The sequence below is a fragment of the Micromys minutus genome (assembly GCF_963924665.1).
Source record: "Micromys minutus genome assembly, chromosome: 7".
Lineage (NCBI taxonomy): Eukaryota > Metazoa > Chordata > Mammalia > Rodentia > Muridae > Micromys > Micromys minutus.
In genome coordinates, this window is record NC_137976.1 from 57,611,120 (window position 1) to 57,638,736 (window position 27,617).

The 27,617-nt window shown below is 50.9% G+C and overlaps 1 protein-coding gene and 1 pseudogene across 2 annotated transcripts in view; both read right to left on the reverse strand.

Annotated features, from left to right (window-relative positions):
- Positions 1-27,617, reverse strand: part of ADCY5 (adenylate cyclase 5) — a 146,264-nt gene that overhangs the window by 13,855 nt on the left and 104,792 nt on the right. Inside the window, exons 4-15 of the mRNA XM_080918647.1 lie at positions 25,123-25,234; positions 23,591-23,718; positions 21,640-21,798; positions 20,039-20,180; positions 17,715-17,855; positions 13,579-13,601; positions 12,771-12,915; positions 11,706-11,803; positions 8,757-8,844; positions 2,527-2,643; positions 1,948-2,112; positions 460-635 (exon numbers count right to left, since the gene is read on the reverse strand). Of these exons, the coding sequence (XP_080774773.1) occupies positions 460-635; positions 1,948-2,112; positions 2,527-2,643; positions 8,757-8,844; positions 11,706-11,803; positions 12,771-12,915; positions 13,579-13,601; positions 17,715-17,855; positions 20,039-20,180; positions 21,640-21,798; positions 23,591-23,718; positions 25,123-25,234 (1,494 nt within the window). The remainder of the gene's footprint in view (positions 1-459; positions 636-1,947; positions 2,113-2,526; positions 2,644-8,756; positions 8,845-11,705; positions 11,804-12,770; positions 12,916-13,578; positions 13,602-17,714; positions 17,856-20,038; positions 20,181-21,639; positions 21,799-23,590; positions 23,719-25,122; positions 25,235-27,617) is intronic.
- On the reverse strand, positions 25,341-27,478 carry LOC308422570 (small ribosomal subunit protein eS10-like; annotated as a pseudogene). The gene is made up of 2 exons: positions 26,990-27,478; positions 25,341-25,345 (listed from the first exon to the last, which is right to left on the reverse strand). The product of its transcript is annotated as a small ribosomal subunit protein eS10-like (transcript).

Sequence of the window (27,617 nt, forward strand, 5' to 3'; positions counted from 1 at the left end):
AAAGCCAGCTTCAAGTGCCTGTTCCTGATGCCAGTGCCTTCCTGTCACCTGCCCACACCAGCACCAGATTCTTGTTTGAATCTGACATCCAGCATTAACTTTCTCAGGTGTTGTCCTTGTCACAAGAGTTGCCTGTTCTCTGATTGTCCTTGCCTGGTTCCAGATCTGCTCATCCCAGGCCCCCAATAAATGTACGAACACACGAGTAGGTGAACCAAAGAATCCTTGCCTTCCTCAGCTCCCAAGCCTAAGGTGAGCACTGCCCAGCCAACTAGAGACAGAAAGGCAGGGAGGCCTGGTTACGTGTAGAATCCCCAACATGGGAAGGGAGGAAAGGAAGACATGAGACCCCATGACCCTGTGTGCTCTGTGGCTGGGACCCAGGCTTCTGCCACACCCAACACCCTGGATTCTCCCCAGACCCGGGTTGGGGGGTGGAGCAAAGAAGGTGCCGCATACATGGCATTGGCGGTGACCAGAAGGTCAGCGTTGTCAAAGAGCGTGACGCCGGGCACTTCTACAATGAGCACGTAGATGAACTCAATGGCCAACATGAGCACCAGCTTCCCGATGCAGCTGATCTGCAGGAACACGGAGCAGGCCAGCAGGCTGAGCAGCACACTGTATGTGAAGTACTGCAGAGAGAGGGGGCCATGTCGGATCCCAGCTCTGCCCCTGCCCTTGCTGGCCCCTCCCCACCCTCATCTGACCTGGCGGTGGGACTGGGGGTGGGAGAGCATGGTTTGGGAATGTTCCTGCTGATGGTAGCCAGCCAGGAGGTGAGAGGAAGCTTCTGGAGATGGGCTCCAGGCTGAAGTGGCCCCAGAAGGTGACACAGGCCACTTCTATAACTCCAAGCTCAGGCTGACCTGACTCATCCTCCCTAGGCCTCGGTTTCCCCATCAGCAAAGCTTCAAATCATATATGTTCACCCATAGATGCTGGTGGCACTATGCCTGGCACTAGCGGTGACTGCCGGGAACAAAGGCCCCACCCTGAGCTGCAGCCCTGATACTGATATTTCTAAAACCTCCAGTGCTTTCAAAACTCACCCAGCTGGGGGTACACCTGAACTAACCCACCTAACCAATGTGACAATAAGCACCACCTTTACACCACACTTCCTGTGACTACATACACACACACACACACACACACACAGGACTGCAGACACAGCACTGTTTAACCAGCATAATCTGCCCAGACTCCTCCAAGGCATGTGTGAGACAACCTCCTAAAGTCTGAAAGCTTCTGCAGTCCAAACACATTGGTTGTAAATCAGATTTCCCAGGACAGACCCCAGTGCCCTGTCCTATGACCTTGGAGAAGTCTTTTCCCATCTCTGAGCCTCTCTCCTCTGCTGACTAAGGGACCAGACCAGCTGATCTTAGGGGCCCTCTTATGTCTTTCATCCCCTGCTGCTAATTCCAGACATTAGCATCTATTCTTTGGTCCTTTCCCATTCAGCATCATTATTTCTGAGTTTTCTCCACTCTCCATGTTTCTACAATGTCTCTGCCTCTGGGCTGTAGCCAGATGTTACCGACTAGCAATGGCCGTCCCAGGCTTTGAAAAGACAACAGAGGTACTGGTGATTAGATGGGTTCCAGAGCAACTGAAGTCACCACCTGTATCTGAGAGAGGAGAAGGTGGGAGACCATTCCCAGATAATATAGTGTCCCAGAGTCCCAGCTACCCATCCTGTAGAGGGGAGGCCTTTAGCATCCAGCCAGTACCTGGTTTAAGTACTGCCTAAACCTCAGCTATGTTTTGAACACTGTCTTTGTAATAAGGAGGCTGCTTGGGTGTGGGAGGGGCTGGGAGAAAGTGTCTCCATGGCTAGGACATTGCTTGGGACTTCCCAGAGCTGTGGGGCAGAGTGAGGAAGAGCAGGAATGTCTGTCTGCCTCTGCTGCCATCCCCACACCCTGACCCCATCTCTCGAACCTCTGGGAAGTTGCAGTTGGGCTGGGGGCTGCCACAGAAGCCCTGCTGGTCGCCCAGGCTGTAGTTGAAGGCGGACTCCATCACGTGGCATGCGTTGACCTGGTTCACCGTGATGTTGTGCTCCTCGGCCAGGCAGCCCACCAGGTTCTTAGAGTTGCACATGAACTAGGGTAGGGAAGAGGGTATCGAGGCAGCTCAGCCACTCGGGCCCAGCTAGGAAGGCCCAGCCCACAGGATGGTGGGCAGTACCAGACCACCCAGTCTCAGGAGCAGCATTGTACATACACCAGGAAGAAAAGGGGCACCTGAAGAGAACGCTTTGCTCTGGCTACAGGGATGCACCTTCTAAAGGCCAGGCCGTTTTATTTGGTGTTGGAGAGACCCTGTGCTCCTTCTAGCTTGAAAACAAGGAACTAAAAGCCTGTGAAGGCTGCTAATGAAAATCAAATTAGACCCCCAGCCGAAGGTGGAACATGAACTTCCAGGGACATGCTCCCCAGCTAGGCTCATCAGCCACGGGGCCCCACTGGATTGAACCCACAGAGCTAGGAGGCACCGAGAGGCTACGGAGAGACCCACCATGTTGACAAAAGCTGAGAGGAACACCAGGGTGATGGTGAACACCCCGACCAGGGTGCTGTTCTTCTTGGACCGCACTATCTTCCTGGAGAGTATCTGCAGGGGAGTGGGGAAGAGCTGGGGCAGGAAGGAAGGAAGAGACAAAGCAGAAGTCAGTTAGAACTCTCTGGATAGCCGTGGAGCTCAGAGGACACACCCTGTCCCTGGAATAGCTCCCTAGACTTTCCTGAACCCCTCCGGGACTGTAGCTCCATATTCACTCCACTGCCCTCTGCTTCAGATCGCCAGCAGCAAGAGCCTCAGTACTGGGGGGTGGGGGGGGGACTGTCGGTAGATGAAGGGTCCTGTCCTGACCAGATAAGAGCCTCAGTACTGGGGGGGGGGGGGCTGTCGGTAGATGAAGGATGCTGTCCTGACCAGATAGGAAATGGCAGAAAAGCCTGTCACCTGTGGTGGGAGCCTGGGCCTTAGGGTACAACCAGGGAAGATCCCTGGATGTGTTAGAAGGCTGGAGACCCTCCTAAGAAAGGGATGGAGATTCAGAGAGGCCCTGCAGAGGGCCAGAGGGATGTGGAAACAGGAGGAGGGGGACCTGAAGAGAGCGCTGGGCAAGCATCTTCTTCAGCATGGAGGTCTCAAGGAACAGACATTTCTTAGTGAGTTCCTCCTATATTGTCCCCAGTAAGACGAGCCACATGTCTGTTCCGAAACCCTCTCTACTCTTAGTAATGAAATGACAGCCCGCTAAGCCCATCCTGTTATCACATCTGACACACTTGACTGGTATCACAGACCACACACTCCTCATCTGCCCTCCAACGTAGGCTAGCAAAGACAATGACAAAGTAAAGCAGGTGACCTGGCCTTCTCCAGCTTTGCTGCCTCAGTTCCTCCTGGTGAAGCCTGTCTGCTGCCAAGAGTAAAAGTGACCTTGGAAACCCTCAGGGTGGGCATGGAGGGGCGTGGGAAAGGAGGTGGGGGTGGGGGACATGGCAAAGGAAAGGAGGCAGGAAGCTTGCTGTCTGGGTTTTTCTGTTCTGTATGATCTTGAGCAAGCCACACTCCTCTGAAGGCAGGCTGTCTGTCTGTCTGTCTGTAGAAGCACCTTAATTCTTTTGGATAAGGAAAGTAGACAAAGGCCTCTATCTATCCACAGCATCCCACAAGCCCTCAGCATCCCTGGGCATTTCAACAAAAGTCTATATGTCACCTAACACTGAGTGCTGACAGTTGACATCAAAAGTACCCACCCCTACCCCCAAGAAAAGAAAAGGAAGAAAAACAGGTTAGTGAGATTTCATCAATTAAAAGATTTCATGCAGAAAATAACTTTGCAGAAAGCAAAGCAAGAACTAACAAGGACAAAGCAAGGACTAACGGGGTGATCATAACACTCATGGGCCACCACAGGAAAGGTCAGATGGCATTACTGCCGTGGGAACACGGGGATGGCTTCTTGAAAATTAGGCGCAAGCTATCATATTTGACAACTCCACCCTGGGTTTATACAGGAGTGGGGACTTGAGCAGACATTTGAACATCCAGGTCCACAGGTTCAATGCTCATGACAGGATGAAGATAGAAAGGTATGCATGTGTCCATCAGCAAGTAAGGGCTAAGCAAAATGCGCTGCAGCCACACCATGAGCCTCGAGACAGAAGGCTGTGCTATAGGGGAGCCTTGAAACGACTATGCTAAGTGAAAGAAGCCAAAAGTCTCAAAAGGGAACATGCTATATGAACCCACTCATATGAGCTGTGGAGAGCATGCAAACTGACTGGACTGGCAGTTAGCAGGGGGCTGTGGTGACAGGGGCACGGGGAGGAAAATAAGGTGAGGTTTCTTCCACAGTGATGACATCATTGTATACCTAGTCAGCACCAGTCGCTGTGCACACCAATACACTAAAGATTAGTGGATTACAAATTCATCAACCTTTATAAAGGGAAACATTGGTGACTTGACATCTTCATATAGCTTTCATTTTCCCAAGTCTTATTCCACTTCTTTTATTATTATTATTGTTATTGGATATTCTCTGTATTTACATTTCAAATGTTATCCCCTTTTCCCCTACTCCCATTCCCTCTCCCCCTCCTCTAGCTTTCATGAAGGTGCTCCCTCTCCCAACCACACACTTTACCGCAGGGCCTTGGCATTCCCATACACTGGGAAAATGAGCCTTGACTGGACCAAAGACCTTGTCTCCCACTGATGCCAGACAATGCCATCCTCTGCTGCATATGCACCTGGAGCCATGGGTCTCTCCATGTGTGCTCATTGGTTGGTGGTTTAGTAGCAGGGAGCTCTGGGGGGGGGGCGTTGATTGACATTGTTCTTCCCATGGGGTTGCAGACCCTTTCAGCTCCTTCAGTCCTTTCTCTAACTCCTCCATTAGGGTCCCCGTGCTCAGTCTGATGGTTAGCTGCTACTTCTTAGGAGCTGTGTGTTCCTGTGGACAGTGTTAACTTCTCTAAGCTTTAGTTCCTTTGTGAGCCAATAGGGAATGCTGCGTCACAGAGAAGCTCTGGAGGCTCATTTGAAATGCTTTGCAAGCTGTTACATGTTCTGGTTTGAATGACAAGTGTCCCCCACAGGCTCACATACCTGGTTCTTTGTGGGTGGCTCTGTTTGGGAAGGTGGGAAGTGTCTTTTTCTGCTGCCCAACTCCATCCCCACCCCCATCCACATCTCCCAAACCTCAGGGGAGTTGCAGTTAGGTTAGAGGCTTCAGTAGCCTCAAGAATTGTCCAGGCTGCAGTTAGGTTTCTATTGCTTTGATAGACACTTTGAAAAGAAACCTGGGGATAAAGGGGTATTTCATTTTATAGCTACAGTTTGTCACTGAGGGGGGTCAGGGAGGGAACTCACTGAACACAGGAACTGAGGCAGGCACTGAAGCAGAAACCTTCATGGAGGGATACTCCTTACAGACTTGCTCTCCATGACTTCCTCAGCCTGCTTTCTTATACCATCTCGGACTAGCTAGCTGCTGGGGGCTGGCACCGCCCACAGTGGACTGTGTAGTCATCAAAAAAGAAATGCTCCAGAGCCTGGCCTACAGGCCATTCTGATGGAAGCATTTGCTCAGTTGCAGTTGTTCTTCCCAGTTAATTAGCTTGTATCAGGTTGACAAAAAAAAAAAAAAAAAACTCAACAAGACTCGGCTGCAGAGCTGAGCGGTCCCACTGGCCTCTGTATTCTGCTGGAAGACGCTGCCTTCTGCTAACTCTCCACGTGAGAGGAGAACAATTGGACTGTGGAAAGGGAGCTGGCAACCCTTTCCTTCTGGTAGGCAGGGCTCGGCTGCTTCCTTAGACAATATGGCTACTACGAAGAGTCTGATGAAGCAGTTGGAGCCTGCATAGAAGAAAACGGGCTTCGTCCAAGATACATGAGTAAGTGTGCAGTCACTGGAGGTGACCGAGATCTGGCTGGCTTATCTCATGCAAGATTCAGAGCAGGGATCTGACCTCAGGAGAGTGGCTGGGTTCCCACCCTTGGGCCTTCCACACTGAGATTTTCTGAGCCTGAGATAATGAAGAGGGACCTAATATGGTTTTCTCCAAAAGTAGCAGGAATCCCAAGGGTGGGCAGAGGGCTCCAAGCTCATTTGCCCTCTGTAATGGCAGCATCAAAAGCAGACTTGGGGCCGTGGGGCTCTGAAAAGCTGCTACACTGAGAAGTGAGAGCAGGCCTGGTGCCCAGAACTCATTCAACCTTCCCAAGAAGTCTGGTTGTCTGTGTACAGAAGCAGGTAGATGACAGGAAGATGATGCGGCCCAAGGTCAGCCAGAGCCCTTCACACAGAGAAGGGGAATTCTAGCACTCAGGAAAGGCGATCAGCCCACCCATCCTGCCCTTGGCATCTTTTGGCGAAAAGGACAAAAGGATGGATGAGTTAATGAAGGAAGCGGAGCTGTTTGTGGGCAATGGGAACGGTAATGAAATAAAGAAACTGAGCACACAGCTGCCTGGCCCGCGATCACCAGAGCCTGTGCCCAGAGGAACCATGGAATTGTCATATCAGAGCACTGGGGCCTCTCCAAAACTCAGGAAATAAGACGGGGGACATTGACGCATCCTGGTAAAAGGAGGATGCTTCTCAAGGGAAAAGAGAACAGAAGAGCTCAGTCCAGCCAGCTGCTGATCAGTACCAGACAAGGGGAATGGTAACAGTGTTGATTCCCTCCAACCCCAGCCAGCCTTCCAGGGACTCGGTGACAAGATGGTCTGCATTCAGGGGAAGGGCAGTTAATATTCCCTGCTATCTCTCTGACGAAAGGATAGCCTTTTACATCATTTTGTTCTGAGACAGGATCTCACATAGCACAGGCTAGCCTCAAACACACCATGTAACCAAGAATGGCTTTGAAGTCCCGATCCTTTTACTTTCATCTCAGATTACAGGAGCGCACCACCAGGCCTGCCTTCCTCTCACACACCCCAGTGCACACTCAGTTTTAGTGCATGGCAGAAACGAGGGAGGAAGAAGAAGTAGGCAGAGTTTGTTCGTAATGGAATCGCTTCCCCCTGTTGGCTTCAGTGGAGACAAAAGAGGAGAAGATGGCTGACCAGGGGGAGGGAGGGAAGGAGGCAGGAGGACCAAGGGTGAGGACTCCTGTCTACCTAACCTGTGATCGCCAGCCGGGAACAGCAGGTTCCAGGGGAGCTGTGGCACTTTCTCCACACAAGTACAGAGGAACTAAACTCTCTCAGCAGCCTCAGCAGAAGCTCACAACCACAGGTAAACTATGTTCCAGGTGAGCCGTTGCTCAGAAGGCATCCCCATTCACATGCATGGGGGCAGGCCATGCGCATGTCAATTTAAGAGCCAAGCCTCCCCCACAAGAATATAGTCTCTTTGGAATTTGGGGGGGGGACCTTTAAAATTATTCTAGCTGTGGTGTGCTTTTAAAAATTATTATGGCCTTTTTTCTTTTTTTGGACAAATTAACATTACATAGCTCAGACTAGTCTTGAACTCTATCCTCCTGTGCCAGATGCTGCCCATTGTGATGCGTTTTTATTGTTGTAGTAAAAATATGACACATGCTGCCGTTTTAATTAGTTACAACATTGGCTGAGCATTACTGCTACTGTTCCCAAAAGTCCTTTGTCTCTGAGGCCACCCCTCATCTGCCACCTCTGATCTACTTCCCATATTGCCACTTTGTCAATCACAGGTAAGTCCATATCTGAAATAATACAGAATGTAAGCGGGGCTGCCTGGCTTCTTTCACTCAGCGTGGTCTCCAAGGCTCACTCACACTGCGGCATGTGGCAGGGCCACGGCTCTTCTGTACGCTTGAACACTAATCTACCACAGTGACGAGCTATGTTTCTGTCTTGTCGTCTGATGATGGGAACTGAGTTGCTTTGCCCCTTGGTTATCGGGACAATTTGGTGCCTTATTGTTATATCCATGGTTGAAAACAGTAAGCTGTCTACTAGGACCAACTACACAGTCAAAGCAGGGACTGTCTGAAGAGAGCAGGAGGGTCACAGCCTGGAAGAAAGAGAGCCACTGCTCACCCTTTGACATAGGGAGACAGCCACTCTCTTCCTGGGAAGACAGAACCACCTTTCAACCACACATGATTCCTGATATGATTCGTATAATACCAGGCAGGCAGATGCTCCACCAAGACTTTTGACTATGAGGCAACTAAGCAAATGGATCCGTGAAGGGCCCTGTTTGAGGGTGGAGAGTCCTTGACTATCTGCCAGTGGAGGTAATGGAAGGAGACAAAGGCTTTCTGGGAAGGAAAGGGGCTAGAAGCAAGGGATCAAGTACTGCCTAGAGAAACAGCCAGCCCGCACAAGGGACTTAGTATGCTCACGAGAAAACAGAACAGGAAGCCAGGGGCTTTGATGTCTACCGTGTGGCCATTCTAAAAACTCTGTGCCTCCATGGAGCCATATCCCTTAATCTGTGTGCTCTAGACTTGTCTCTAATCTCAGAGAGTGTCCCCTCTCCACACACATTCTCTACTGCTCACTGATCCTCTGTTTCAGGCTCTGGCTAGCACCCCCTTGTCCCTTCTGACACTGAAGCAGCAATGACAGTCTTGTTGCAGATTAACAAGGGCTTAATGAGGCAGCCAATAGGAACAGCCTGGTCTCCAGTTGGGCTTGCCATCAGTTGTGGACCAGTAACCTACATTCCTGCATCCATTACCTGGGCCAATGGCCTGTGCCACTCTGGGAGACATGTGATGGAGACTCACCTTCACACAGGTGTAGATCACAGACACAAACACCACCAAGGCCAGCAGCAGGAAACACGACAGGTAGAAACTCAGCATGAACAGGGAGCTGGGGGTGGGTGGGAGAGAAAAAGGGTGAGAAGAAACTGAATGCTAGTCGGAAGCCCAAGCCCCACTGTATCCCAAGAGCCTGCCCAGCATTCAGAGCCCAAATCCGAGGGTCAGTCTAACTGCTCCATCCTTCCCACTGTTCCCCAAGAAGAGCTCTTGAAGTGAGGACCCATGCAGGATTGTGCTGCAGTACAGTTCATTCCTGTTCCTCCAACCCTCAGGTCACCTTCATAGGGGACCAGCCATCCACGGGAAGCCAATGGAGAAATAAAGGACATTAGATCAACGGTTTGCCTTTTAGCGATTTGCAGGAGTGCTTCGGGGAGCATGGGATAACTGATCTTAAAAATCACCTGTTAATAACAGGGCCCCAAATGGACCCGATAAATGGCCGTCACACCAGCAGCCCAGACAACATCTCCTTGAGACAGTGTGATGTGTACACCTAGCCCTTCTTCATTTCCATTGTCAGGGCCTCTTTCTCACTCCTGCTTAGTTTTTGCTCCCCGATTCTTAGGCACCTCAACAAGGGAAATGTCCCAGTCTTTTGAGGAGTCTCAGACCAACAAGTTGCCAGTGCTCTTCCTCCCAGAACCTGCCACTGCCCTCCTGGGGCCATAGCTTGTTCAGGTGTTGCACACCCACAAGGCTGTATGGGGAGGGGTGGCCTGGAGATGCCAGGTGGTGTTGTCAGGGTCTAGGCTAGTGAAGGGGGAAACCACCCACTACGCAGGAGGGCTTGACAGTACCTCTGCTCCTGGTTCCCGTGAAAGCAGTGCTCAACTGACTTCAACAGGAGCAAGGGGAGAATTCTTCAGAGGGAGAGAGAGGCCCTGAAAGTGGCTATTAAGGCTTCCCTGGAGGGCACACGTGGAATGACCTGAGTCAATACCCTGACCACAGAGCTGTGGCCACAGGCAGGAATGAAGCTGGCATGGCCCCACCCCTAAGATCCGCTGCCCCGCTGCCCTGAAAGTGGCCGAGGAGCCTGTGCAGACCTTGCACGGAATATTGTGGACATTGTCAATCACCAGGGGACACGATGGGACACTCATTGACGCACATGGTTATTGCCTATACCATATCAACACAGAAAAACTAGGGCTGAATAACAGAACCCACAGTCCCACCAGCTCTGGACAGCCTCCATGGGAGGAATGGGCTGAGTTGTCCAGCTGGAATACAGCCAGCTACCAGCATCTGCTTTTCACCTGAGGTATTCCGACAGGCAACAGATACACACATAAGGAGGACCTTTACCCAGTGACTACCACAAAAATAAAAGGTGTTAAGAAAGCAGAAGTTCGTTGGACTGCCACACACTTTCAACAGCTCATGCATATGTGTGTATGCTCACAAATGTACTTTTAAGAAAAAGCTCTTAAAAGAAGGCAAGTGGACAACTCCTCTGGGTAAGATGCAATGTGAAGAACATGCCACCTATGCTGGGGAGTGTCACTGAAGGAACCTCAATCCAGTTGGGAGACTGTCAGGCACACCAGAGTATCACCTGGCAGGGGTCTCATTAGTCTTGCCAAGTTCACACACGAGAGACAAGCAAGGTTACAGAGCGATCTCCAACTCCCGAAGGAGGAGAGACAGCCACCTGCAGTTGGGATCCCAGGCAGTGTGGCTTCTGGAACAGAAAAGGGGTCCAAGGGGAAGCCAAGGAGATGAAACTTGGTCTCAGGGTCAGCAGGCTGAGCATGGTTACCATGTGAGCTTCTGCCTGTGACCGCTGTGACTCCCTGAAGGAGGCTGCCAATACTGCAGGAAATGCATAAGAGGCATGAGCAAGCCCACCATGCAGTCTCTACGGTCTCTCAGAGGACCTACAATCATATCAAAAAGAAAAATGTTGGGAGGAAGACACCTTAGGTCAAGCCTGGCTTAGAAGGCTGAGCCACATGGAAAGATGGATCCAAAGCAAACCCTGGCTGTAAACTAGGAAGGCATTTGGGAATAGTTTTGGAAATTTGATATGGACTGGGTACCAAGTGATTGGGGGAGATGCATTCGTTTTATTTGATATGTAAGCTACTCTTCTTAAGGAGGAAGATGTTCTTAAAACAGATGTCTATTGCTTATGGGGGGAGAAATGTCCATAAGTTCAGTTTTAAAAATCAGAAAAAGCAAATGAAACAGATACTGGAAAATATTAACCACTGTTCTAGGTTAGGGGTTGGAGTTGAATTCTATGTTCTCGAGTGGTTTCATAGTAAAGGATGAAAATGTACACATACAAACACACCCATAATGAACACCCATGTGTGCACACAAACATAGGACCACACACTTTTCTCCTAGGTGGAACTCCTGTGAATGGCTGTCTTTTAAACCTTATTTTAAAAGCCTTCGGCCTGTCTCTTGGCGGTACCTAGTAACATGGTCAAGTCTCCGGAGAGCTTGGTGTGCCTCTTTGTGAAAAGCCTCCTGAAATCCCTCCTTGGAAATACTCTCAGAAGTAAACTTTACCTTTTGAAGATATATATGTATAAATGTGTGTATACATACATTGTGTATACATGTATGTGTGTACATATATTTCTTTCACAAGAGTCAAAGGTTACCTGGAATCCAGAGTGTCAGATGCTCTGTGTGACTCAACCAGGTATGACAGGAGGTGACAGCTAGAAAGGGGTCTCTTGTGCAACTGAGAAGTGCCCAGTGAGGTCTCCATCCATGCAAGAGCACTTACCCCTCCCCCCCCAGCCCAGAGGCAGAACCCCTAGATCCACAGAGGAAACTAAGAAACCAGCCTCCCAGCCTGAGCAGGGTATCAGACTTCCTCCTCTGCTCCCACCCCACTCTGGGGACCCTGCAGTCAGAAGAGGGGGTGTGAGGGGAGAGAATACTTACTGGGGCACGATGGTGATCTGGACAAAGCAGATGAAGAGGAAAACAAGCGAGGCGCAGGCCACATAGGCACCAAATCGGTCATCCACCTGCTTAGAGTACTAAGAGGACACATGCACTGTGAGCTCACTCCACCGGACCCTCCCACCATCTGCGACAGTCTAGCCAATTCCAGTCACCCAGCACCCAAGATGCCCTTCTCCATGACACATGAAGACCAGAGTTGGTCTTAAATGAAGGGCAGCCATTGTAAATGCCCATATGGTAGAGTCTATGTGGCAGTGACTGAGAGACAGCTGGTCAACATGTTTCATAATGGTCACAGCGCAGACCACCACCGCTCTCACCCGGAACCCAAGTGGGCACAGGATACAAGAGTGGGCCCCAGACTGCTTTGGTTTCTACTTCCGGGAAGCACTCACTCTCCTCTGGGGAATCTCAGGTGACATAGTCAAGGTGCCAACCCCCAGTCTCATCTCCTCCCATGATATCAACTAGCCACACAAATGCTGGCACGCTCACTTTGGAAGGGGCACACCTGTCAGGCCCACTTTCCAGCCTCAGCCTCACCTAATGCCATACACAGGACAAAGGGAGGTGCCTGGTGGCTCTGTCACCACTTCACTGGATGGCCCACTGGGCTCTTCAATCATAATCTGAGGTGGGACAAGGAGCTCCCATGGCCCTTCCAAAGCAGCAACTGGAGGTCCTGATGGGCCCAGGAAACTGGGTTGGCTCAATGACTATAGAAATTATTTCGTGCACACCATTTACAACACACCCCTGTGTGCGAAACACCATGGTATGTGTTTGGTACAGTCAGAACTCAGTTGTTCTTCACTCTGATCCTGATGTTGGTATGCTAAAATATCTCCAGACGAGGAAACTGAGGCACAGCAATGATGAGATGTGTTCCTTCTAACTATGAAAATCTCCCCAGAACCCATCTCCTGGGGTTCTAGAGTGTGGCATTACAGATGGAGACGATTGAGGAGACAGGAAGTTGCTCTGTGGGCTCCCTACACCCTGCCTTGGTTCTGCCAGGGGCCCTCTCTCCTGATACCATACCTTCTTCTCTAAGTCGGGCTCCCGGAAGGTCAAGAGGAACTTTCGGACGTGTTCAGATCTCAGTCTATCGATGCTCCTGGCATCGATGGCCCGACCCAGAAACTCGTCCACTTCATCCTCAGGGTTGGCACTTTCCTGGGCATTCCTGGAAAGCCAGGGACAGACAGAGGCAAGCTGACACCCAGGGATGCTGTCACATGGATAGCTCTGCATGGCCATCTAGACTGGCCAGAGACACCTGGCAGACCCCCAAAGAGCTCGCACTTAGGATTGAGACCAGCCCGTGTTCTTGGTAACTGCACATGACAGAAAGGTCCCCGAAGCCCAGAGGACCTTGCTGGCAATGTAGATTATTACTGACGATGTTATTGTTATTCCAACAGGTAAGCCTCCTTCTTTACTCTCTAGCTGTCTCCTCTTCCTGGAGCTAAGGCTAGGACTGGTGGTTGTGGCGACGCCTCCCACAGGGACTGTGGTCCATCTGCCACTTGAACCAACAGTAGGACTCTCTTGGGAAACATGCTTATGGTGCTGAATTTAAAAATCTAATTTCTCAAGGTAGAACCTGTTCTTTGAGTACAGTTCCTGGCACTTGTAAGAACTGGGAAGCACAAGAGGAGGAAGAAGATGTTCCCTCCAGATACTGAGCACACTCAGGCCCCACTATAAGTGTACAAGGTCTGCATTTCCCCAAGGGAGCCATGGGGGGAGGCGCAGCTTCCTGGGCTGCTATTCAAGCCGCTGCTGAAAGTCTGTCACGTAAATGAGCCAAGGGGGAAGGATAAAAAAAAATAAGTACACTACTCACTTGTCCTTGGGGTCCTCAAAGCCCTAAAAGAGAAGGAAAGAGGAACAGAGGACATGAGACCAGCAAACAAGGAGCACACACAAGCCTGGTCAGCCATGGAATCCAGCAAGATAGCATGTCATGGTTCTCTGCTGTTGACCTCTGTGATAAACAGAAGGACAGCTCCCTCCTCCTTACCCTTGGTGAACATAGTGTGGTCTTTCTGATGACACAGGCTCTGTGCTAGATGCCAGGTACTCTGATCTTAGTCTAACCACTGGCACCCTTCATCTCCCCACCGCGACTCCTTATGTTTCTCAGACCTTCCTCCTTCCTCTTGGGCCTTGGATTGGAGAGAAATTGCTGAGATGCTCAGAACGTTACACGTGTCCACACTTGTGAACCCATGCGCACACACATTGGTCACATAAAACCTCCAGGAAACAGGAAGCTTCCTACCCCAAACAGCTCAATTCTGGTTACCCACAACACCTTATGTGGTATCTTGGAGCCAGTGTGTTCTTGCTGACTAGCTTTAGGAGGGAAGGAATCCAAATGGCACCTGTAGGGTCTCAGTACCTTTCTGTGGTTCAAGTCTGCAAGCCCAGGAAGAGGGTTGAGACCCTCGCAGACAGATGTCAACCACACAGCCTGCCTTAGAGGTAGTCACTAAAGAGATAAACTATCAGGATCTGACCACCATGGTAGGACTGGGGATAGAGGTGTCCCTGTGATGGGAGGCAGTGAAAGTGACAGGCAGCCCTAGACCTGCAGGTGAAGTCCAAACTTTCAGAGCAGACACAGAGGAGCACCTCGTGGGGAGCACTAGTCCGCAAATAGAGAGTGCTAGTTAGCAAATAGGGGGCACTAGTTAGCAAATGGGGAGTTTGGCAAGTACTGCGTGAACCACAAATCTAAACAGATCCCTGCCCCCACTTCATTCTGAGAACATGGCTAGGGGCCCCCATAAAGGACTTCTTCATGAACCAGGGCTAAGAGGTGCTGGGTAGACATGGCAGTCCCATGCTAAGGAAGACTCCTAGGACTGGAGCAGCCTCTAGGGAGTCCCCTACTGTCCCTCTGAGCTGCACTCAAGTGCCTATACCTAGTCTAGGATGGCCTGCCAATCAGTCAGTTGTCTGCCCAGACCAGATCCTTCGAGTCCCCTGAGAATCACCCCGCCCTCTCTTTAGACTGTAGAACATCCCTATCTCATACCTGTCTCCCAGCTGTCGAAGGAGGTGTCATGCAGTTGCGTGTCTTCTCTGTGGTTGGGCCCACGCCTGCGCTCTCATGACCCCTCAATGAGTTCAGCACAGCCAGAGCAGAGATAGACAGGCAAGCTGTCTCAAGTTGCTGCTGTGAGGCTCCGGATCATGGAGTTCCATCCCGTAGCCAGCAACAAGCTAACTATCCAACTGGGAACAGTGGTACTGTACATATGCAGGCACATCTCTACAGGTCAAAAAATACCTCAGTGGTTAAGGGCACTGGCTGCTCTTCCAGAGGTTCCGAGTTCAAATCCCAGCAACCACATGGTGGCTCACATCATCTGTAATGGGATCTGATGCCTTCTTCTGGTGTGTCTGAAGACAGCTATAGTGTACTTATATGTAATGAATAAATAAATCCAAAAAAATGTTTTCTTAAAAAAAAAAAAAAAAAAGCCCTGATATGCCTATCTCTTAGCCTCTGTGGAAGACACACTTTCTTTCCTGTTCGGAGAATCGAGCTGGATTGAACCTTAGCACCTAGGGGATGCCATGTTGGTGTGGGGAGTTCAGGATCCACTGAAGGTGGCATGCGTCGACAACAGGGTGGAAGTCGTTGTTATCAAACAGCTCAGCATGGATGGTAACAGGCCAGGGCTGGACTGTGGCTCAGGGGTGGAACATAGACCCATATGGGTTCTCTCTCTAGCACTTTGATCTACCAAATGTATCCGTCCACCCACCTACCTGTGCAGCCAAACCTCAGTCCAGTGAACTGGGTTCACTGCTTTCTCCACGCTCACCAGTACTAAGACAGCGTCACTCCACTTGCTGGTCTCAGTGTCCTTGACTTAATCACACAAGCTCAGTCCACACAATTCTCCCTGTCAGCCGTTTATTAATACACAATCCTAAAGCAAGGTGTGCATTCAAGCACAGAAGCCCAGCTTGGAACAGCGTTTGAAAAGCCGAGTAAAAGCTCAGTAAAAATGCCAACTAACAAAACTGCTCACCACAGACTAGTACCTTTCTACCTGCTGGTGCGGTTTCATTGAATCCAAAACCTCCATCTTCAGCGGGCTAGTTTTGGTGTTGTGGATTTTTCAATGCCGTCTTTTGTTTTGGGTTTTTTTGTTTGTTTGATTGTTTGGGTTGGTTGGTTTGGGTTGGTTAGTTTGGTTTGGTTTGGTTTGGGGGCGTTTGTTTTTTTTAACTCATCCTTGTACCAGAACAGGTAAACGTGCTCTTTTCCCATCTTCCCCAAAGATTTCTGGGAAGCTTAATGCCAAAGCTAGCAGTGCCACAGCTGCTGGAACTGTGGCACCCTCAGCCTGGACTCCCCACAGGACAAGTAGGGCTGGTGAAAACAGGCTTTGATGCCACTGTCCTCAAGGAACTCTGTACCCAGTCAGCATGGGCACCTTGTTCTGCACAATCTTCTCCCCTGCTGGGTGACGCAATTAACACCCGGGAGCTTCCCCTGCAGAGTGGCCCCCTCTGGAGACACCCCTTCCCCTTGCAGCCCCTACAGCTAATTCTTCCAGAGCGAGCCTTGTCCTCACGGTGATGAATGTGCCTGTCTAAGAAGTACTCACAGCCCAGACTGCCTAGGAAATAACCGAGCTTGCAGGTTATTCTGAATGCCACTGAAAAATCACCTCCAGGACATCAGAGACTGGGTTCCCACCAGGCTGCTGTCCTGCCTGCTAGCTGTTACCTCCTTCCTCGGTACCTCCCCAAGTCCCTTCTCTTGTTATCTCTTCCTACTCCAGATACCCCTCCATCTGTCCATCCTTCCCCTCCCTTCTCTCAAACACACATACATACACACACACACACCACCACCAACAACAACAACAACAACAAACAAAAACCACCCCAAAGCTCTGTTCATACAGGCTCAGAGTCAGTCGGTGGGAGATTATTAAAGAACAAGGCAGCAACAGGGAGGGGCGGACACCTGGTCTTTGCTTTGTGGAAGGCCCTTGGAGGTCTCTGCAGGTCATGTTGGTACGGATCAGGTCTGAGGATATCCAGATTCAAAGCCTTGAATAAGGCCAGGCCTCTCCTGTCTTCTAACAGTGCACAGGTTTGTTTTTAACGGAGGTCTAGACTCTCCTATTTTTGCTGTACATGTGTCATCTACCACTTGTTAGTCCCCAACCTGTCCCTTCCTTCAGGCCACTGGCTCTTGTCTGCTTTAGTCCCTTGAGTCTGTCTCATTCCGTTGGTTCTATCTATACTACTCTGATCTGTGCATCTGGATTACTATTGCCAATAGCCTGCTCCAGCTTACAGTGACCACAACCCCGCCTTCGCCTTGAGCTTCTTTATCACACACTCCTGACCCGAGCAGCATCCCCAGAAGTGGGAACTGAGGTCTGGGCAGAAAGTGACAGCATTACCATTGCCACTTAGCTTCTGGTGAGCCCTCTTTTATTTTTCTATGAACCATCACCAAATCCTACGCTGTATTTGGGGTTAACTAGGGGTGCATGTCTCCCAAGGAGACAAGGTGCCTCGAGTGTCTATATGACCTGTGGTATGAAACTCCTGTTGACAGGGTATGTCTCAGCACAGAAAGCAGAGGGGACCATCATCAGGCACTTGCCAGAAAGCATCGGGATGGTTTCTAGGCAGCTGAAATGCGGAATATGCCTCCAATGCTTAGGGAATGCAATAAGCACTCGAAGGGCCGATGCCACCCAGCTTCATGGCATCTCAGCAGTCAGTACTGAGTCTGAGCCACCTGAACCAGTACACTCTGCAGGAAGAAGGGAAGGGCACTGTTGCTATGTCCCCAATCCATGGGACAGTAGGATTCATGGAACAGAACTGGTCCAGGGTTGGGCATTTCTTATTCCAGCCTAAAGTCAGGGTGACCCCTACCTCCTTCCCCTCTAGATTCCCCCCAGCCCCAGGAGCATCCTACTACCAGAAACTCACCATCCTCTTCATCTCCTTGGACACCTGGTTGCCACCCAAGTGGTTGTAGAAGGGGCGCTCAGCTCCCCAGTGAGGCGGGTTGTGTCCGATGGAGTTGGTTCTCTGGCGATTCATCTTGGCAATCATGGCCTTCTCTTCTTTCTGAAGAGCAACAGAGACACCTTGGTGTGTGGGCAGAGGTAACAGGAGAACCCCGGTGGGCATAACCTCACTCCACTCAGGAACAAGAATCTGTCCAGGCAGGGTGAGAAACAGCTGCCTTTACACAGCCCAGAAACCTGCTCCCCCAAAGTCTAGGGTGCTTGGCACAGATAATTATAAGAGCTGGTCTCATGAGGAAGAAATAGGTGTAGAAGATGCCTGTGGCTTGCAAGAAGTCTGAGCACAAGATTTTATCCCGGAACTTTTCAATCCCAATATCCCGACCTTCTCCTTCGACCCCTCATTGAAGGCTGAGCTCCTGAAGTCTGAACTACAAGCCCCGCCCTTCCTCCTTGAACAGGAGGGGAGGGGCATCCCATGGGAGGATTGGTCTTCCTTTCTAGTCTCTCAGGTAGCCAGACCAGCTTGTACCATGGGCTCCATTCCTGGCACATTCTGCTCACTGGAATATGAGGTTCAGCATCTATGAGGGCTCTGCTTATGGCTTCATGAGTGCATAGAACCTAATCTGAAAGCGTCCAGAGGCTGATGGAGGGAGAAGGGCCCTAGACTTCAGTATTTACTTCTTCCAGGGTCTATCAGCAGAACAGACCTCTGCTGGTCCAAAGGCAGCTCTCAGACACCTGCCACGGGGTTAGGAAAAGTCAGGGACAGCAGGGCTGTAGGCATGCCATGGGCAAACACTCCTTAAGCGTCTGTCTGTCTTTCTGTTATTCCAAACGGGCACCAGAGGTAGATGTTTGACATAAGGTTTAGGGGGACACTTAACCATCTTTAGGTCAAACTTCCAGGGTCTGGGCTGTCACCCCATTAGTCTGCCACTCCTTCATGCCTTCTGGACAAGCTGTCAGCTGGAGGAGCCAAGATCCAGAGGGCTCAGGGCAGGAAGATGGGATAAAGGCTAGCGGCCTGTGCCAAGGGGACTGGGAGGAGGGATAGCGGAAGGGCCTGAGAGGACCTCAGTTCATTCAAACTCTGGCGGCGAACAAGCAGGTGTTTAGGAGGTTGTCCTAAAGTTCGATTCTCCTCATGCACCCTCTCTGCTGCCACCACCACCACCGCCGCCGCCACCACCACCACTGGAGTGTCTGATCAGCCAGAACCCCCTTTTAGGTACAGGTCAATGTGTCCTCCTGCTCTTCCCATCCCCTCTCCCCTGTCTCTCCTTAAAAACTGACTGCCTCCACCCAGGCCTCTCTGGACTGCACTTACTTAGAGCTGTTTTGCTTTCGCACCAAGTCCTTAAGCAACAGGGAACTTTTCTCTACCAAAGAACACTGGCGGCCAGATAAACTCAGTGGGAGGGCACAGCAAGGTATTCTAATGTAGGGAGAAACAAAAAATGCCCCCTTTGCCTTAAAAATTAAGAACACAGAACATAACACTATTAAAAATAGAACTGAGACCTGCTAATAATTTAGTTTTATCCTTTGGCAGGTGTGGGCTGAGACAAAGAGGAAAGAAGAAAGAAACCAGAAAGTGAAAAGGTAAGACAATTTCAAGGAACAAAGACGCAGGGGCCAGCTAGATGGCTCAGCTGGTAAAGGGGCTTGCTGCCAAGCCTGACGACTGGAGTTCAGTCCTCAGGAGCTACATGGTAAAATCGGAGAACCGACTCCTCCAAGTTGTCCTCTGACCTTCACACACATGCCATGTCATGCACACACTCTCTCTCTCACACACACACATATATGTACACCCAATGCACAGAAAGCAAATCTGTATGTCATACATGTTTAAAAGCAAACGGACACACATCGATGCAGGCGGAGGCAGCTATCGACAGATACATCCACCAGAGGGAGAAAAAACAAGAAATGACTGAGAAGTGAGCCAACTAGGGAAGAGAGGAGGAGAGAGGAGAAAGGACAAACCACCACCTAGTCAGAAGCAGAGGAGAGACCCCTCAGCTGCTCAGCTCCATCCCACTGCCCCGAGGCATCCTTCCCTGCTCACTGAGGCCTGTCACGTTTTTTCTTTAACTGAAGTGGAACGAATCCCCCCCATCCCCCAGCTTTACAAGGGCTCACTGAACTCAGGCCCTTTCTGAGAGACAGGAGGCAACACTAGGGAACTAATAACTTCCCTCGGGGACAGGACAGAGCAGGCCAGGAAAAGGTTCCTATCCTGGGGCTCCCTGCCCCTCAGGCCCACCAGCCTACCCGCTTCTGGGTACAGCGCAGGATGAGGAAGGTCTCAATGCTGTGCTCCTTGAGGTAGGCATTGCGCTCGCCACCACAGCCCGGCTCCACCTCATAGTCCCCATTCAGGTAGTTGAGAGTGGCCTTGGTGATGTGGATGCGCCTACAGCAGGGAAGGGCAGAAGGAGTGAGCTGAGACCCGAACCGTCCTGATGTCATTCAAACCTCAAGGCCCCAGCTCTGGCTCCAATGGCACCCCGCCGTACACGTGATCAGTATGACACTCCCCGGTCATTTGCAGCGCTTACCCAAAGCACCCAGACCCTCTCATGCCTCACCTAGCAGGAGTAAGCCTGTGGCAGCCTACCTAAGGTACATGCCTCTGATCTTACAAACCTGGCTTTTAAAGATTTAGTACAGTCGTCTGTAGTGCATGTACACCCGCAGGCCGGAAGAGGGCACCAGATCTCATTACTGATGGTTGTGAGCCACCATTTGGTTGCTGGGAGTTGAACTCAGGACCTTTGGAAGGGCAGTCAGCAACAAGCTAAATCTACAGCCTGACACCCAGGTCCCTCCTAGCCACTGGCTGCTTCTCCTGGCTGCCCCTAAAAAGTTATCTGAGCTACTTCTGTCCACCATGTCTTCCCACATCTGTGTCCTTCCCACATGATGCCTGCCCACTGGTCCCTTGGCCTGACCTTTCTGCCCATGTGTCCACCCCAGCTGGCGCTTCTAGAGTCCTGAAGGTCTCTCCTCTGAAACAGCTTGCTTTCTACCACAGTTCACAAGCCACCATTTACCACATAGGATCTGGTCACAGGCTTGGGTGGCTGAGACAATCTTCTTTCAGCTTATACATAAAGTGTGGTGACTTGCACTTTCCTCCTTCCTTCCTTCCTTTCTTCCTTCCTGCCTGCCTGCCTGCCTGCCTGCCTGCCTGCAGTGCTGGGAGTTAAATCCAGGATCTTATGCTGGGCAAGCACTCTATAGTAAAGCAATACTCATAGCCCCCCCTCCATTTCCTTCCTGTGAGAGCGTGTACACACACACACACACACACACACACACACACATACACACATACACACACATACACACACATACATACACACACATACACACACATACACACATACATACACACATACACACACATACACACATACACACATACATACACATACACACGCATACACACACATACACATACAAACATACACACACACATACACACACACACATACATACACACAAACACACATACACACACATACACACATACACACACATACACACACATACACACATACACACACATACACATACACACATACACACACATACACACACATACACATACACACATACACACACATACACATACACACATACACACACACATACACACACATACACACATACACACACATACACACATACACACACACATACACACACACACACACACACACACACACACAGGAAATCTCTAATCCCATCTGCCCCAGTGTACCTGCTCCTGCCTCCTCCAATCCCACACCATGACAGCCTCTCCTGGGTAAGGATGAGTCGGAAGGGAACTTTGGGTCTCTACCTGCACCTCCCCAGCCCGCACTTACCCCGCCTTGCCACCAGCTTCCATGTGGTTGGCCAGTGTGACATCGTTAGACCACACGTCAAATTGCCACTTTCTGAGACCAAGGACACCGCAGTGCACTCTCCCGCTGTGAATTCCCACACGCATGTTCACGTTCACTCCTGTCACCTCCCGCACCAACCTGGGGATGAAGCAGGGGTAAGGCTGGGAGAGGGTCAGGGGTTAGGCATACAGAGCAGGGGTGAGGCTGGAAGGAGGGACTGGGGTGAAGGGAGGGGGTTGGGAGGTGCAGGGGTCAAAGACGCATTTCTCGCATTTCTCGCTGATCCATCCTTAGTAGAGTCTAAACAGATCAACAGAAGGGGCCTGGCAGCAGGTGTTTTGTTCAGATTAACCAGGGAAGTGCTGTTTCTGTCTTGGCCACAAGGTGGCAGGGTGCTGCACACGAACACCAAGTGTGACCGTCCCATCCCCCATTCCTATCCACTCAGCTAGTTCCATTACCACTGCCACTGTCAATCGGACTGTTCAGAGAACTGAAATTGGCTATAGTGCTATCTTGAGCCCATGGGGGAGATGTAGTCACCCCCAAACCCTAATCATACAATGCTCTGGAGGCAAGGTAGATTGGATGGTTATCCCCCACCCCATGTTGATTGGATAGTGGTTTGTCTTTCAAGGTTAGCAGGATACTAGAGAAGGGTTTCATAATAGGGGTGGGGGCAGGGGTGGGGTGAAGGTGGGGGCAGGGGTGGGGGTGTTGGCTGTAGGAGGACATAGGAGGTGAATCTGGGAAAGTGCAGAAAACTCAGGTGCTCTTTGATCTAGGACATCATGGTCCCAGCCACAGCTCCAAGTATATAAGAGTCCCAGTAGATGGGGTGGGCCCTCTATAATCTCCCATGCTGAGGAAGCAGAAGAGGAAGAGTTCTCCACCTGTATCGCGGCCTGCTTAGGGTCTGCAGAAAAACATTCAGGAGTTGGGGAAGGGTCAATACACTTTTTAGAAACCAGCCTTCCCTGACTCAGTAAGCTGTGAGACGGGCAAGTCAAAGGGTCTGGTGAGCGGGCCTAACCTCAGGAAAGACTGGGGACTCTTCTCCCTGTCCTGGGATCAGACCCCATCCTCACTGGGGCAGTCCCGTCTGCCCAGAGATGCCTGAGAACCTTCGCCTGAGGATAGTGACAGCTCCTTCACTCTGGTGCTACCTGCTTCCTGCCGCCTTTCAATCCCCTCAGTGGGACCCGCTTCTCTCCGCAGGGGCCATGTCTCTTACCTATGTGTCCAGGTGACACACGGGCTCTCAGAGCAGCCAGGCCCAGCCCACCCAGCTCTGGCTGTATTTCAGGGCACGACTGTGTAACCCGGTCATGCGGGAGACAGTTGGTAGAAGCAACTGTACCAAACAAAGGCCCTAACCACCTTACTGGCGGCCACTCCGACCTCCGACTTTACCACGTTTTACTTTGTCACCATTCAGACTATTTTTAAAGTACAGAGTGACTGGATACTTTCCCCGATCCAGAGCCTAGCCCTGGTTCTTTCTGCTGTTGCTCTCACATCATCCACCACTGAATCCCTGGAGAGCTCCTTAGCCCGGAAGAGTCTTACTCTTGCACCCTGGAAGTGGAGCTAGTGTTTTTACATCAGGTCTGGCTTGTGAGAGGCGGTGAGGTTTAGAGCACAGGCCATGGGCTCAGGAGCAGCCCCTCCCTGCCAACTCTCCCTTATCCTGAGCCTCTCCTCCTCATGCCTCCTGCAAGAAAGGTGCCCTCCAGGGAAAGAAAGGAGTCTCTGAGTAGAGGTGAAAGGTGAGGTGCAGAACTGGCTGGCAGCATAGCTGGGGGCCCCTGGGTGCACCCACTCTTTCTCTGCTTCCATCAATGACTACAGATGAGATGGGGGAGGAGCAGGGGAGGGGGAGGGGAGGGGCTCGGTTCCCTGGGGATAACACCCAGAGGTAGGCACTTACGAGATGGCCTCTATCATATCCATTCCCATCTCCACGCAGCAGTGGGCGTGGTCCGCTCGGGCTTCAGGCAGCCCCGAGACGCAGTAGTAACAATCCCCGAGGATCTTAATCCGTAAACAGTGATTCTCCTGCAAAACAAATTAGATTAAAAAAGAAAAAAAGTAGTGGGAAAGAGAGTGGGAGGGAAGGAAGGGAGAGACGAGAGTCACTCATGCTTGGAGTAAGCTGCCTTCTAGAGAAGTGGGCAGGGACTGGTCACAGTCAGCGTTGTAGGAGAGGTAGGACAGGGAGGACAATGACCAGGAGACGGGACTGCAGCCCTTAAGGGGACAGAATGGCCTAGGAGCTCTTTTTCTTTCCTCCTCTCCTCTCCCCTCCCCTCCTTTCCTCTCCCCTCCTCTATCTTCCCTCCTCTTCTTTTTCTTCTTGTTTGGGCAAGCATCTCAGATCCCACTCCTTACCCCAGAAGCAGACCCCTGACTCTTACAATTCTATCAACAGCTTTGACCCTTCTTATATAAAAGACTGAAGCAGGCAGAAACAAGCTTGAGCCAAAAACCCACATGACCCTCAGCCTGCCTGAGATGTTTATCAAAGGGACCGCTCAGCTGTGCCAACAAACACACAAGCGAGCACCAAGAAGCTGCCAGAGCTCCGAACCTGCTATGGCCACCACCACCACTACTTCAAGGCATAGGCCCTGGGGGCAGGGAGGCAGGTCAATACCAGCGCCTAACTGGGAGCAAGATGGCCAACCGTTGTTATTATCAGTTACACCACATGTTGGAATCTGACTCCGTGCTACCCTGTGAAGCTGGGACAGTGGAAGACAGGTGCCCGTAAGGCGCACCCAACACTCAGATGACAACCATGCCTCCGTTTACCTTGTTCAACGTCAGAGATGGGAAACTACCCTCTGGCACCTTCAGAGGCCCCAGAAAGCCTCTGATCCCATTTACTTTTCCTCATTCTGACTATAAACAGTGCCAGTGGACAGACTCTGTAGTAAGTGGTTTCTTACATGACTGGACCTCACAAAGGCCCATTCTAGATAAGAATGAGTACAGAGACCTACTGACTGAGTGTCTTGGTGGCTACTCCTTGCTATAAGGGGTCACATCCATTTTTGTCCAAGTGCTGGCCAAATCTCTTGCGGGAAGCCCCTAGGGATGGCACCCAGCTGCTTACAGGCCCGGTGGAGATTCAGATCCTATCCCTTCAGTCAAACCCCATCAGGAATGCAGATGTGCAGCGCCTGATGCATTCAGGTAAACAGATCTCACCACAGGGTTAGGCTGCAGGAAGGCACAGACATGTTCCTTCACATTCCCGCATGACCAGGGATGCTATCTCTGTCTTGCCAGAGATGGTATGGGTCATGAAGACCCACTCTGCAGCCTGACTGATTTCTCTGTCCAACACCAAGTCTCTGGTAAGCAGAGTAAAAACCTGAATTAATGTCCTCAACCTCAGGACCCTCCCCTGACAGCCTAGCCCAGGCCACCCTCTGGCCCGTACTCCAGGTGACTCACCGCAGCCAACTTGTCAAAGCGGGCGAAGAGCTCATTGAGGGTCATGACCAGTTCTTGGGCAGTGCACTGGGATGCCAGGCTCGTGAAGCCCTCAATGTCAGCAAACAGGATGCTGGGAAACAGGAAGAAGACTTGCTATAGGCTGGATGTCTGAGTCCACCACATCCATATGGTAAGTCCATTGTAAGGGTGTTAGGGGCAGGGCCTTGGAGAGATGGTTAGCCTGTGGGAGCAGGGCCTTTGTGAATGGATCAGTGGCCAATGAGAAGGAGGAATAGGAGAGCTTGCTTCCTGGCTCTGCTGCTCTGAGATTATGAGAAAGGGCTGGAAGATGGTTCTCACCAGAGCCCATTCATGTTGGCACCGTGGACTTAGGCTTCAGGCCTCCAGAAATGGGAGAGAGTTGTTTACAAGCCACCCAGTGTGGTACCTGCCACAGAAGCCTGAACAGATGAAGACAGGCTTCCATGCCAAGCAGGGGATATCCATGCACCTTGGGAGTGCCTCAGGTTCTAGGGTAGGTAGCTCACAGGCTACAAGAGTCTGGGGGGACTTGTCACAGATGGGCTTTCTAGTGCTGTGCTAAAACACCAGGACCAACGGCAGCATGGGAAGACATTTCTTCTTACATGTCATCCTCTGTCACTGAGTGTGAGAACTCAGGGCAGGAACCGGAGGCAGGAACTGAATCAGGGGCCAAGAAAGAATGCTGCTTACTGGCTTGATCTCCAAGGCTTCATCACCTTGTTTAGTAGACAGCTCAGGACACTTACTCAGGGGTGGCACCACCAATGATGGGCCAGCCCCTCCCATGTGAAATATTAATTAAGAAAATGCCCCACAGGCCCTATAGAACAATCTCACAGAGACCTTTTTCTCTTCCCATGTATAGGTTTGTATCAAGTTAACAAAAACCAACTAAGAAAGAACTCTAAATGGCTGCTGTATAGGGGACAAAGGCACAGGCCTCTCCTACCTGGGGAACCCCCTGATCCTGCCCTGAACTTTTATGGTGTCCTCGCTTCCAGGCAGGAGCATGGGAGATAGAGAGAGTGAACCTTCTGAGTCATCCCCCGGTCCCCCCTCCAACCCTCCTCCAGTCACCTTGCAGGCCTGCCCCTACCCACAGGGCGTCTGAGTATGAGAGGGACTTTTACACATTGCTCTGGGAAGTTTGGGCCAGAACAGAGCCTGAGACCTTTCACTTCCCAGTCTCAAGCAGACCTCCTCAGGGGAGCCCTTGAGCAGGGACAGGGAAGGACAGAGGTAGACACCAGCCCCTGCCATCACCTGGAAGTCCCCAGCTTCTTCTGCTGGACCTCTAGCCGCGCCATCCAGGGGTGCCATCAGCCACACCAGCCATCTGTGGCCCTTTTGCCCATTCTTGTTGTCCCTGTCCTTAGGTTTGAAAATCTCTCCTTTCCTTCAAAACTGACCACATAAGTGAAGGTCTCGAGGCCACAGAGTATAAGGGCTTCTACATGTGTGCTTTCTTAAGAGGACTACAAAAGTGTTCCAACTGTCATAGACTGATATGCATCTGGTAGGAAAGCTCTGAGCCATATCATCTCACTCAGCCCCCTAGCCTAGTAGCTCCCACTCCAGGGACTAGGCCTCAGAGGAGAGGTAGAGACCACATAGTAGACCATAGTAGACTAGAGTAGATCCTACCTCCAACTTTTCTCTTTCCCCAACATGCTTTCCCGAGGCCCCAACATCCACAGACTACAAAATTAAGAATGCATAACTAAATATATTTTGTAATTTTATTCCAAAATGTCTACTGGTATATTGAAAATGCCCTTTATATACTTATTTATAATTAAAATATTTTCTTGTATGTGAGAACACATATGTACATGTTTACATGTATGACCACGTCCATGACCAAAGCCACCTCTAAACTGGAATTCGGTTGCTGAGCCAGCCCCAGCCTCAGCTTTCTTGTCAGCTCCAGGGGCACAGCACTCCTTCTGTAGGTGTCTCTGTCTGCCTCCCCTCTTGTGAATCTTGCAGGATGCTCACCCTCTGGACCTTTGGACCAAGGCCTGCCAGTTTTGGGACAGCTGTGGCGCAGGGTGGTGGGCTCGGTCTCCGGAGGTAGGTGCAGGTAATCTCGGAGATACTGGGTGCTCTCATTCGTAAGGTACCAGTAGAAATGTCTCCAGGCAAACTGCTCCTTCATGTAGCCTTGAGACTTGAGAGACTGTATGGCCTTTATGACATGAAGGTTGGGCACATTCTTGTCTGCCAGCTTGGGTGTTTGGGCATGTGGACATCTTTTTTTGGCAACCATCACTCTTTCCTTAAAAAGGAGTTCGTAGATGGCAATCCGATTCTTCTTAGGCATCAACATCATGACGGCTGCCTCATCTTAATTTTTGAGATGGGGCTTCTCACTGAACTTGGAGCTTGCTAATTTGCCAGACTGGCTGGCCAGCAAGCCCAAGTATCCTTTTGTCTAAAGCCTTGACTGCAGGTGTAGACTGTTTTGT